This window comes from Chaetura pelagica, unplaced genomic scaffold (genome assembly GCF_000747805.2).
Source record: "Chaetura pelagica isolate M959 unplaced genomic scaffold, ChaPel_1.0 scaffold41, whole genome shotgun sequence".
In the NCBI taxonomy this organism is placed as follows: domain Eukaryota; kingdom Metazoa; phylum Chordata; class Aves; order Apodiformes; family Apodidae; genus Chaetura; species Chaetura pelagica.
In genome coordinates this window covers 75,187-87,436 of record NW_009951944.1, presented here as the reverse complement: position 1 = coordinate 87,436, position 12,250 = coordinate 75,187, and the positions used below count along the sequence as shown (strand labels likewise).

Genomic DNA, 12,250 nt, shown 5'->3' with positions numbered 1-12,250 from the left:
CCTACGGGGGGGTCACAGATCTCCCCATAGTGTCTGAGCCAGCAGAGTGCAGGTGCGGCCTTGAAGCCTCAGTAGTTAGAAAAACATTCCAGTGTCTTATCAGCCTAGCAGAACACACTGTTGCTAGTTACAAGAAAGCTTACTGAAGGAAAAAAAATCAGTAAAAAGAAAAATTGGCTTCATCCTGGCTCAAACCAGGACACATAGAACTATTCAGGATGGAAAAGACCCTTGGGATCACCGAGTCCAGCCATCATACCTACTCTACAAAGTTCTCCCCTAAACCATATCCACCAACACCACATCCAAACGACCCTTAAACGCATCCAGGGATGGTGACTCAACCACCTCCCTGGGCAGCTTATTCCAGTGTCTAACCACTCTTTCTGTGAAAAATGTTTTCCTAATGTCTAATCTAAACCTCCCCTGTTGCAGCTTGAAGCCATTCCCTCTTGTTCTGTCGCTAATGACCTGTGAAAAGAGACCAGCACCAACCTCTCTACAATGCCCTTTCAGGTAGTTGTAGAGACTGATGAGGTCTCCCCTCAGCCTCCTCTTCCTCAAACTAAACATTCCCAGCTCCTTCAAGTGTTCTTCATAAGATTTATTCTCTAGGCCCTTCACCAGCTTCATTGGCCTCCTCTGTGCTCGCTCCAGCATCTCAATATCTCTCTTGAATTGAGATGCTCAAAACTGGACACAATACTCCAGGTGTGGCCTCACCAGTGCTGAGTACAGGGGGACAATCACCCCTCTACTTCTGCTGGTCACACTATTTCTAATACAAGCCAGGGTGTCATTGGCTTTCTTGGCCACCTGGGCACACTGCTGGCTCATATTCAGGTGCTTGTCAATCAGAACCCCTAGGTCCTTTTCTGCCAGACACTTTCCAGCCACACTTCCCCAAGCCTGGGGTGTTGACTGGGGTTGTTGTGGCCCTAGTGCAGGACCCAGCACTTGGCCTTGTTGAAGCCCAGACCATTAACATTAGCCCAACATTCTAATCTATCCACATCTCTCTGTAAAGCTTCCCTATCCTCATGCAGATCAACACTCCCACCTAGCTTGGTGTTAACTGCAAACTTACTGATAATACACTCTATGTGTATCAAGATCATCAATAAAGATGTTAAACAGAAACTCCCAAAACTGAGCCTGAGGAACACCACTTGTGACTGGCCACCAGCTGGATTTGACTCCATTGACCACCAATTTAGATTGGATATTAGGAAGAAATTCTTTACTGTGAGAGTTGTAAGACACTGGAACAGGTTAGCCAGAGAAGGTATGCATGCCCCTTCCCTGGAAGTGCTCAAGGACAGGTTGGATGGAGCTTTGAGCAATCTGGTCTAGTGGGAGGCGTCACTGTCCATGGCCGGGGGGTTGGAACTAGATGATCTTTAAGGTCCCTTCCAACCCAAACCATTCTATGATTCTATGATTTTGCTCTACAGGCTTGACTGCATGGGGTGACTGCCTCTAGTATAAAAATATTTTCTTTTTCAACATGAATTTATCTGAAATTAACCAACTACCCTGGTGCAAAATCAAACCAGAACTTCCACTCTAGCTGAACCCCACATGGAAGTGCTCTGAGATGTTTACTGATTTAACTGTCTAATCAAAATTGAGCATCCCACTTTTCAGTATCAGCAGATGAAATCTAACAGTATATTCCACAGATTTTTTTTGTTGTCGTTTTGTTGGGTTTTTTTCCAAGCCATATTCATATATTTATTTGAATAAATTATTAACAAACTGTTAGAGAAATAAAGAGAACAAGTAGAATTGATGGTAATGTGTTTACTGTAAATTCTGAATATCTTAAATACCCTTTCAAAGCAAAAATACAAAAATAATAATGGAATGAATACTCATAATAGGGAAATTTCAAAGCAAAATACTTCAGAACTGAATAAATATTTTAAAATATTTTTATTTGGTCTGACTGGGATTGAGTTAACTTTCCTCATAACAGCCCTCACAGTGCTGTGCTCTGTATTTGTAGCTAGAATGTGTTGGTAACAAACTGGTTTTGGCTACTGCTGAGCAGTGCTCCCACAACATCAAGACTGTCTCACCAACATTTCTCCTCACCCCCAAAGGCCGGTAGACTGTGGGTGGGCAAGAGGTTGGGAGGGGACATAGCCATGACAGCTGACCCAAACTGACCAAAGGGATATCCCCATGACATCATACTCAGCAATAAAAACTAAGAGAAAGGAGAAAAGGGGGGGGGGGCATTCATGGTAAAGCAACTGCTATGAGTGTGAAGGCCCTACTTCCCAGAAAGTGGCTGGACATCATCTCCTGATGGCAAGTACAGAATAAATATTTTTATTTGCTTTGATTCCATGCACAGCCTTTGCATATCTCATTAAAGTGCCTTTATCTCGACTCATAAGTTTTTAATTTTATTTTCTCCCCCTGTCTCACTGAGGAGGGGGAGTAAGAGAGGGACTTGGTGGGCACCTGGCAGCCAGCCAAGGTCAACCCGCCACAAATACTGAAAAAAATAGCCTTCATACTCATATAATTTTAGAATTTAATTTTGTGTGTTATGATGGAAGAAAAAGCAGTGAAACTAATACCAGATTTTTGGCCCCTCAATCTGCTTTATATGACAGGAAAAACAAGCAGGAAAGTTGACTTAATGGGTTAGCTGGGAAGATGAGTCTCACATTACTCCTACTTCAGATCAATCTACATTTAATAACTGTGGCTACAAAGGAGAAATGTTCAGAAAGGTAACTAATTTTCTTGCTTTTGGAGAAGTCAAGGGTTTAGGCAACATAGCACACAGGCAAGTTGGATAAGGTCTCTTTTAGCTCAGTTTTCCCCCCATCATATACTTCAATTATATAATAGGGTTGGTGTCCTGGTTTGAGTCAGGATTAAACCAATTTCCCTTTTACTGATTTTTTTTCTTCAGTGAACTGTCTTCTAAGCAGCACACTTGCTGAAACTAGCAGCAAGTTTGCTGAGAGACCAAGGCCACTTTGTTCTACTTGTTGGATTTGCGATTTCAGACAGTGAAGGAGCAGAAGAGTTGTATCTACAACCCTCCTGTAGGGAGGAGCAGACTAGACAGATGGCAAAATTGGTCAAAGAGATATTTTGTCCAAATATATATGTAACACTCAGTATAAATTCAGGGATCATGGAAGTCAAGCTCTTCTTCTTTTCTCATCCGTCCATGGCCAGCATCCAGGGAGGACTCCATTTATCCATCACCTTTGATCCCTAGGCCCGTGTGTTCCTGACCCTCATATCTCTACCCTCAGCTCCTGTTTGCTCTGCTGCTATCTCTGGAAGCAATCTGAGACTTTTCGGAACTGCCCACAGCTAAGGAGAGTGCCGTGGGAGTTGTTGGGGGTGGGGGGAGGCAATAGGGTTTTGCACGTTCCTACACATATTTGTATATATTTGTATATATTTTCTTTTATCATTAGTATTTAATTAAAGCTGTCTAGTTTAGCTTTCAATCTAGAAAGTCTCCTTATTCTCTCTCTCCTTTCCCTATTGGAAGGGGGAGGGAATTGAGAGCATTGTTGTCATTGGTCCAATTGCCAATACTGAGTCAAACCGTAACAGATGGGGATGTAGGCAGAGATGGCATGGTCTAATCCTTATCCCAAAATCAAGGGACTGTTAGGTTATGCTCTAAGAGTCTACTTGACCATAATCAAGAAACACTGCAAAACCTCTTGACCTAGATGAGTAAACAATCTATAACCTTCCACCAGTTAGATACATCTAAAGGTAGCACAATCTCCTTAATCTGGATAGAGAGAAGGAAGCTACAAAAACACTTTAGAAGAAGTTACCAAAGTATTCCATTAATGAATTATTCTTTGAAAGGTTCTTTTACTAACCAAAGTTTTGTCCCAGATAAAGAATTTTTGTAGCTCAAATGAATAGAACTGTGCAAGAAACAAGGTCACAACTGCAATTAGAAAGTCCTTTTGTCTGTCAAATGAAATACACATTTTTTCCTTCTGCAATGCAGAAATTTTTCTAGTCAGAGAAAAGGGCAAAAGTTTTGAAACTGAATTAGGTTCTACAAGAGCATTCAGTCTTAGAAGTAATTCTTCTATTTTGGTCAAAGTTTCTCTACAAATCTCCTCTAAGAAGAAAAAAAGAAAGAAATTGACACTGAGGCAAACATAACATGACAGTAACACAATACATGCAAACAAAAACCAACAGTAACAGATTATAAATACTGTGCTAGGCTTTAGGACAAGTCTAAACACAACAGAAAGATAGTTGGAATAAATCTTTGGTGAGGGAGGGGGCCATCTGCATTGCAGTAGAAAAATAAAAACAGAGCAGCTGAAGAAGCTGTGTCCATAACAGGAGGATAGTAAATTTTTGGGAACACAGATGAGAGAGAATGGGGAGGAACAACAGGATGACAGAAGACTGAGGCAAATTTTGTTCTACAGACTGTCAAGTTGGATTTTTATTTATTTTTAAATAAATCTTTCTCACTGGAAGCAATAAAAATCCTGAAAAGGACAAAAGAAATTCTGCACAGTTAGGCTTAAAACAGATTAAAGAAATTAATTTAGTGGAACATATTATTTTATGGAGTAGCTTTTTTCTAGAGTTAGAAAAGCCATCAGATACATAGAATTGGATTACCGTGTGTTTTACTACTAAAAAAACATGCATATTCTTACTGTAAAACTGTTAATGTAGAGTCAGCAACAGACATCCAAAACACCAATACGGCTGTATGGTAATCACAGAATATACTTAATTCTCTTATGACAATTTTTTACAAGAGCAATGAAAATTGTATCCATTGTTGCAGTATATATATGCATCTTTTACAGAAAAATACTTACATATATCTGGATCTTTACTTTTCTTTGTTTTGTTACTAAGACTTATCTCAAATCTATTAATATCAGATGAAAGATCACTACGGGAAAAGACAGAAAGCCTCAATTAATATTATACTTGGCAAACATTTAAACTTATTCTAAAGTTATTCCAGTCCTGAGTTCTCTTTATCAGTCAAAGACAATTATATTAACAAAGATACTTAGATGCATACATAAAATTCTGGCTATGCATTTGTGGCTGAAAGGTGGCTGCTATATAACCATGCGAACAGTATTTTAAAAAGATAAATATGCAAAACAGTATAGCATAAATAATCTTATATGCAATACAACTTCCAAGTGAAATTCAGTAATTCAATAAGATTAAGACTTACTCAAAGACAAATTCCTCTGACCATACAGGGTTCTGCCCTTCCCTGATATGTGTTTTTGCTACCTGGACACTGTTCAAGTAGATGTTACAATACGGATTAGTGAAATGCTTTACTGGGAGCGTATGAGCTTCTTCTACATGCAAAATAAGGCTGCTGACCTAAAAAAATGAAAATAAATGAAAAAAAAACATTTTTTAAAAAAGAAAGAATGGAACTGTCTCCCATGTGAAGGCTTAATGTTAAGGTATAAATATTAAATACAAAATATAATAGAAAGAGCAGTGAACAGGAATAATGAAAGTTTTTAAGAGGCAGCAATGACATATTAGAAGCAACTCAAATAACTTGAAAATAAACTTCCAGCAGCATCTTTTTCTATGAGACATTAAGATTTGAAAGTACAAACATTTTTATGCATAGAAAATTATACTGAAGTAAAAGAATTTGTATCTTGATTAAGAGCCATGGACTCCAAACACAATGTCATATTTGGTGCTTTCCTAACAGATTAGGCTCAACGTGAGTCGCCAGCATGCCCCAGCAGCCAAGAGGGAAAGCCGTGTTCTAGGGTGCATTAGACACAGCATAACCAGCTGGTCAAAGGAGGCAATTATCCTGCTGTATTTAGCGTTGGTGTGGCCTCACCTTGAATACTGTGTGCAGTTCTGGGCCCCACAATTTAAGAAGGATGTTAAGGTCCTGGAATGTGTCCAGAGGAGGACTGGAGAGCATGTCCTATGAGGAGTGGCTGAGGACTCTGGGCATGTTTAGTTTGGAGAAATGGAGGCCAAGGGGCAACCTCATCGCTCTCTACAGCTTCCTGAGGAGGGGAAGTGGAGATAGAGGTGCTGATCTCTTCTCCCTGGTATCCAGTGACAGGATGCCTGGGAATGGTTCAAAGCTGCTCCAGGGGAGGTTCAGAACTGACATTAGGAACCATTCCTTTACCAAGAGGGTGGTCAGACACTGGAACAAGCTTTCTAGAGAGGTAGTTGCTGCCCCAAGCCTGTCATTGTTTAAGAGGCATTTGGACAATGCCCTTCATACTATGCTTTAACTTTTGGTTAGCCCTGAATTGGTCAGGCAGTTGGACTAGATTATCATTGTAGGTCTCTTTCAACTGAAAATATTATATTCTACTCTAAACTACAGTAGATTACATAAAATTCCCTTGTTTACTGCACTACACTGTTTTCCCCCTATTAAAAGGTTAAAACAGATTAAAGAAATTAATTTAGTGGAACATATTATTTTATGGAGTAGCTTTTTTCTAGAGTTAGAAAAGCCATCAGATACATAGAATTGGATTACCGTGTGTTTTACTACTAAAAAAACATGCATATTCTTACTGTAAAACTGTTAATGTAGAGTCAGCAACAGACATCCAAAACACCAATACGGCTGTATGGTAATCACAGAATATACTTAATTCTCTTATGACAATTTTTTACAAGAGCAATGAAAATTGTATCCATTGTTGCAGTATATATATGCATCTTTTACAGAAAAATACTTACATATATCTGGATCTTTACTTTTCTTTGTTTTGTTACTAAGACTTATCTCAAATCTATTAATATCAGATGAAAGATCACTACGGGAAAAGACAGAAAGCCTCAATTAATATTATACTTGGCAAACATTTAAACTTATTCTAAAGTTATTCCAGTCCTGAGTTCTCTTTATCAGTCAAAGACAATTATATTAACAAAGATACTTAGATGCATACATAAAATTCTGGCTATGCATTTGTGGCTGAAAGGTGGCTGCTATATAACCATGCGAACAGTATTTTAAAAAGATAAATATGCAAAACAGTATAGCATAAATAATCTTATATGCAATACAACTTCCAAGTGAAATTCAGTAATTCAATAAGATTAAGACTTACTCAAAGACAAATTCCTCTGACCATACAGGGTTCTGCCCTTCCCTGATATGTGTTTTTGCTACCTGGACACTGTTCAAGTAGATGTTACAATACGGATTAGTGAAATGCTTTACTGGGAGCGTATGAGCTTCTTCTACATGCAAAATAAGGCTGCTGACCTAAAAAAATGAAAATAAATGAAAAAAAAACATTTTTTAAAAAAGAAAGAATGGAACTGTCTCCCATGTGAAGGCTTAATGTTAAGGTATAAATATTAAATACAAAATATAATAGAAAGAGCAGTGAACAGGAATAATGAAAGTTTTTAAGAGGCAGCAATGACATATTAGAAGCAACTCAAATAACTTGAAAATAAACTTCCAGCAGCATCTTTTTCTATGAGACATTAAGATTTGAAAGTACAAACATTTTTATGCATAGAAAATTATACTGAAGTAAAAGAATTTGTATCTTGATTAAGAGCCATGGACTCCAAACACAATGTCATATTTGGTGCTTTCCTAACAGATTAGGCTCAACGTGAGTCGCCAGCATGCCCCAGCAGCCAAGAGGGAAAGCCGTGTTCTAGGGTGCATTAGACACAGCATAACCAGCTGGTCAAAGGAGGCAATTATCCTGCTGTATTTAGCGTTGGTGTGGCCTCACCTTGAATACTGTGTGCAGTTCTGGGCCCCACAATTTAAGAAGGATGTTAAGGTCCTGGAATGTGTCCAGAGGAGGACTGGAGAGCATGTCCTATGAGGAGTGGCTGAGGACTCTGGGCATGTTTAGTTTGGAGAAATGGAGGCCAAGGGGCAACCTCATCGCTCTCTACAGCTTCCTGAGGAGGGGAAGTGGAGATAGAGGTGCTGATCTCTTCTCCCTGGTATCCAGTGACAGGATGCCTGGGAATGGTTCAAAGCTGCTCCAGGGGAGGTTCAGAACTGACATTAGGAACCATTCCTTTACCAAGAGGGTGGTCAGACACTGGAACAAGCTTTCTAGAGAGGTAGTTGCTGCCCCAAGCCTGTCATTGTTTAAGAGGCATTTGGACAATGCCCTTCATACTATGCTTTAACTTTTGGTTAGCCCTGAATTGGTCAGGCAGTTGGACTAGATTATCATTGTAGGTCTCTTTCAACTGAAAATATTATATTCTACTCTAAACTACAGTAGATTACATAAAATTCCCTTGTTTACTGCACTACACTGTTTTCCCCCTATTAAAAGGAAGATATTAGTCTGTACTATAGATTCTCAAAATAATAGCACTTGGAAATTGAATTTCCAGAAAATGAGAAGTGAACTCTGAAATAATTTACATTAAATACATTTTAAACAGTTTACTATTCTACAAACTTCTGAATTGCATGTAATTCATAGCTTAATCAAATATCTACTGATATGAACTGAAGTCAGTTTAGACAAATACAGGAAATATCATACTTCATCAGGCCAAAACCCAGTTCAAAAAACCCTGAAACTGATATAATTTCTGTAAGACAGTCATGGAAGTATGATTTTTTATCTTTTTACACGTTATCTACCTTGATCATTCATGCTTTTTATACTTTTCACCTTTTGAAATAGTCCAAAACTTACTACACTTATTTACTTGGAAATTCTTTTACTCATTCCAGCCTATAATGAAAATAATTTTCTCATTTCCTTTATGCATTTTGATACAAGATTATCACAACTAACTGTATCCTAAATGAGAACACCATAAATATTCGTTCCTATGTGATGTACTCTAGGTGACCCTGCTCTGGCAGGGGGGGTTGGACTAGATGATCTTTCGAGGTCCCTTCCAACCCCTAGGATTCTATGATTCTATGATTCTATTCCTTCATGCAGCCTAGCATTTTCTTTGCTTTTGGAAGTACATAATTAGTTCAGATGATCACTCTGTAGGTGTTTCACTTTTGTGGCTCCCAGTTTCTTCTGCCAATTTATATATCTATTTACTTAATTTAGTTTGGTTCTTCAGAAGTATTCTGTCATCTTTAATGCTGACCACAGAATAATTCTGCATTTCCTAAAAAACAATTTTATTCCTTTTTCCATAGACTGATAAAACAACTATTTCCAACATTTGTAGCATTCAAAGATACCTGTTACTCTCCAGTCATCAGTGATGTCATTTATGACTATCTGTCCTTCACCTCTGAAAGAAATTCTGACCACAACAGTACTCTCAAGAGACCAAAATAAATTAAGCTATAATCACAGTTCAGCATGTATTTGTCACTGAAAAATGAATAATATTAGTTATACTAGTGTTTTGGTTACATGAGACATAAGTCTGTCAAATCTGGTGAATTGTAAGAGTTAAGACAATATAAATACTGAATTCTTGATACTTTTACTCACATGTGGTCAGAAATTAATACCTAGCAAAGCATCTGCCAATTGCCTAAAAACATTTTGTTCTTTGTGTATATAGATATTATAATCAAGTGGAAGTCATTCCCGTTGTTTTAACAAAGTTACTGCATAACTCCAAGAAAAAGAAAGTACATGCAGGATTTACTATTGTTGAAAGTTCTGAGATATATCATCATCATTTTGCAACAAGGAGACAACCTCTCCCCCTCCCTGTATCTTTATTGCTTCACCTGACGTAGACGTTTATTTGATGTCCCAGGACTGTTTTTTCTCAAACTGCAAAACATCTGCAGAGCCTTCATCCAGTCCTAAGAGAGAAACAGTGCAACAAAAAGTCTCAACTTGTATGCAATTCAAAGTATGAAAATTTGAATAGTAAAGCAAAATTCACATATTTCTTAGTAAAACTAAATAAAGTGTTTGCAAATCTCAGAGTTTCTCTTCTATAAATATCAAGCATTACTAATGGATATGCAGTGTGACCTTCATCAATTTTCCAGATTAGTCATGTTGAATTAAATAAAAAATAGTAAAATAAAAAATAGTATACAAAATGAAGGAAGACTCAGTTGCTTCTGAGAAAATAACAGTCGACAAGTAAAACTGTTCTGATCATTCTCTCCTCTATTTTTATAAAGATCTGCAGTGAACAGCTTAAGTGTTAAGCAAATCTAAACCAAAAGAAGATTCTACCAAAAGTTCTGAAAACAGGACAGGATATTCTGCCTATTACATATTCTTAAATAAAATCAAATGTATAGCTTAACTTCTGACACAACAGGTATATTTCAGAGCTCTGGAATACCAAAACAACTTAATGAATAAGAACATTGTCTCATCTTCCATACGTTCTCCCGTTGGGGGTCTAGGACAATATACCGCCGCCAGCTTCCGATCGGCAGATGCCGCATGTTCAGCACCCTCACGTGGCCCCGCGCTCCCGCTTCGTCCCACTCCCCGCCTCCCATGCGTTCTGCGGAGAGCCCCGAGCGCTGGCAGCGAGCGAGGTGTCACGGGAGGGGGGACCGCCAGCGAGCTGAGAGGGAAGCCGGACACCTGAGCACTGCTGGGAAAAAAAGCCTGCCATTTTTCCAGACAAGCGTCAGTCCCAGTACCCTCACAATTTACATTTGATTGAGTGCCTTTACCTCCTATTGTTTTTCCCATTTGATTGATGACAAGATACAGCCGAAAAGTTAATGATGTGAGAAAGGTAATTAACACTTGATTCACACCAAACATTCACGACAAGGTAAAGACAACTCATTCAAACCTTAAACAAGAAAAAATCGCGACGAGGTAAAAGCAACTCAATCATACAAAAACAAAAAAAACCAACAAAACACGGCAGGCTTATGCTGGCCAAAATTTTAAATTTTATGTTTCAAAACAGCAGGGTTTGTCTGAAAAAACGGTGGCGGGGCAGGAAGCAGCGGTAAGGTGCAGGCGGGAAGGTGGTGGCGCTAAATCCTGTTTGCCTGTTGGTGAGTGACTTTTAGAGTAGTCTCCATTCCTACAATTCTTAATGAGCAAACTTTAACTGCTAGAGATTTAATAACTAAATGATACCAATGTAACACGAAACAATCTCTTACTTTTAATGTAAAATTAAGGCCTAAGACTATAAACAATGACCAATTTATGGACAGGACAAATAACTGTAAAACACTCAATAGATTTTGATTGGTGGGCATACTTGCATTAGCATTTTATACATATCAGGAACATATTCTTGAAGCAAAACTCCCACTTACCATGCTCTGGTTCATTACATGGAAGAGTGCTGGACAGCAAACAATTATTTTTTTTTACTGAACTACTCCAACATATATTCTCCAGAAATACCTAATGGAAGTTCAGTCCATGGGACCAGACTAGAACTTGTCCAAAGCAAAATTCCTAAAGTGCAGGTGATGTAGGTGCTGGATTTTCAGCAATAACCATTTCCCTTACAGATCTGTTACTACTGCATGGTAACATTTGCTAATGCAGACATAGCCACCATCTGTGGTACGTTTGTTTTCTATTAGGGAAGGATAATATTATTAAATACTACAAAACAAAAAATTATATTTAACAAAAGCTCTCACCTGTGTTTGTTCTGGAGTTTCTCCTGCAAAGTAAAAGATGTAATGCTCTTCACTGAAGTGCTGAACAACTATCTGAAAACAGTTTGGCCTTAAACAAAACAGAAACATAACCTCATCAAACTTGGAAACAGGAAAAACCCCATCAAGAAAAGTTTCTACATGCTTCAAAAGTGCATTTTGATTTTAATAAATTATGTAATTTCAAGAATATTGCACTGCAGTTCAACTAGTTTGTTTCAGAATATTTAGGAAACTTGGAACAGTTTGCATTGAATATGCATGTACACTTACTTAAGTTGAGGCTGTCCTGGTTTGAGCCAGGATGAAGCCAATTTTTCTTTTTACTTATTTTTTTTTCCTTCAGTAAGCTTTCTTTTAACTAGCAACAGTGTGTTCTGCTAGGCTGATAAGACAGTGGAATGTTTTTCTAACTACTGAGGCTTCAAGGTCGCACCTTCACTCTGCCGGCTCAGACACTGTGGAGAGATCTGTGACCCCCCCGTAGGAGGCTGAGTTAGACAGACAGCAAAATTGGCCAAAGATATTCCATATATCCACGTAAGCTCAAAGGAAGGTCAGAGATCACAGAAGATAACTTCCTTCCTTCTTCTTCTTCCCTTCTCTTCCGTCCATGGCCGGCGTCCGGGGAGGACTCTGTTCATCCATCACCGTCGA

General features: G+C 38.4%; 1 protein-coding gene across 1 annotated transcript in view; it reads right to left on the bottom strand.

The window, feature by feature from the left end:
- Window positions 1-12,250, bottom strand: part of LOC104387961 (ras GTPase-activating protein 1-like) — a 104,907-nt gene that overhangs the window by 26,181 nt on the left and 66,476 nt on the right. Inside the window, exons 12-15 of the mRNA XM_009996765.1 lie at window positions 11,576-11,663; window positions 9,716-9,793; window positions 7,119-7,276; window positions 6,745-6,821 (exon numbers count right to left, since the gene is read on the bottom strand). Of these exons, the coding sequence (XP_009995067.1) occupies window positions 6,745-6,821; window positions 7,119-7,276; window positions 9,716-9,793; window positions 11,576-11,663 (401 nt within the window). The remainder of the gene's footprint in view (window positions 1-6,744; window positions 6,822-7,118; window positions 7,277-9,715; window positions 9,794-11,575; window positions 11,664-12,250) is intronic.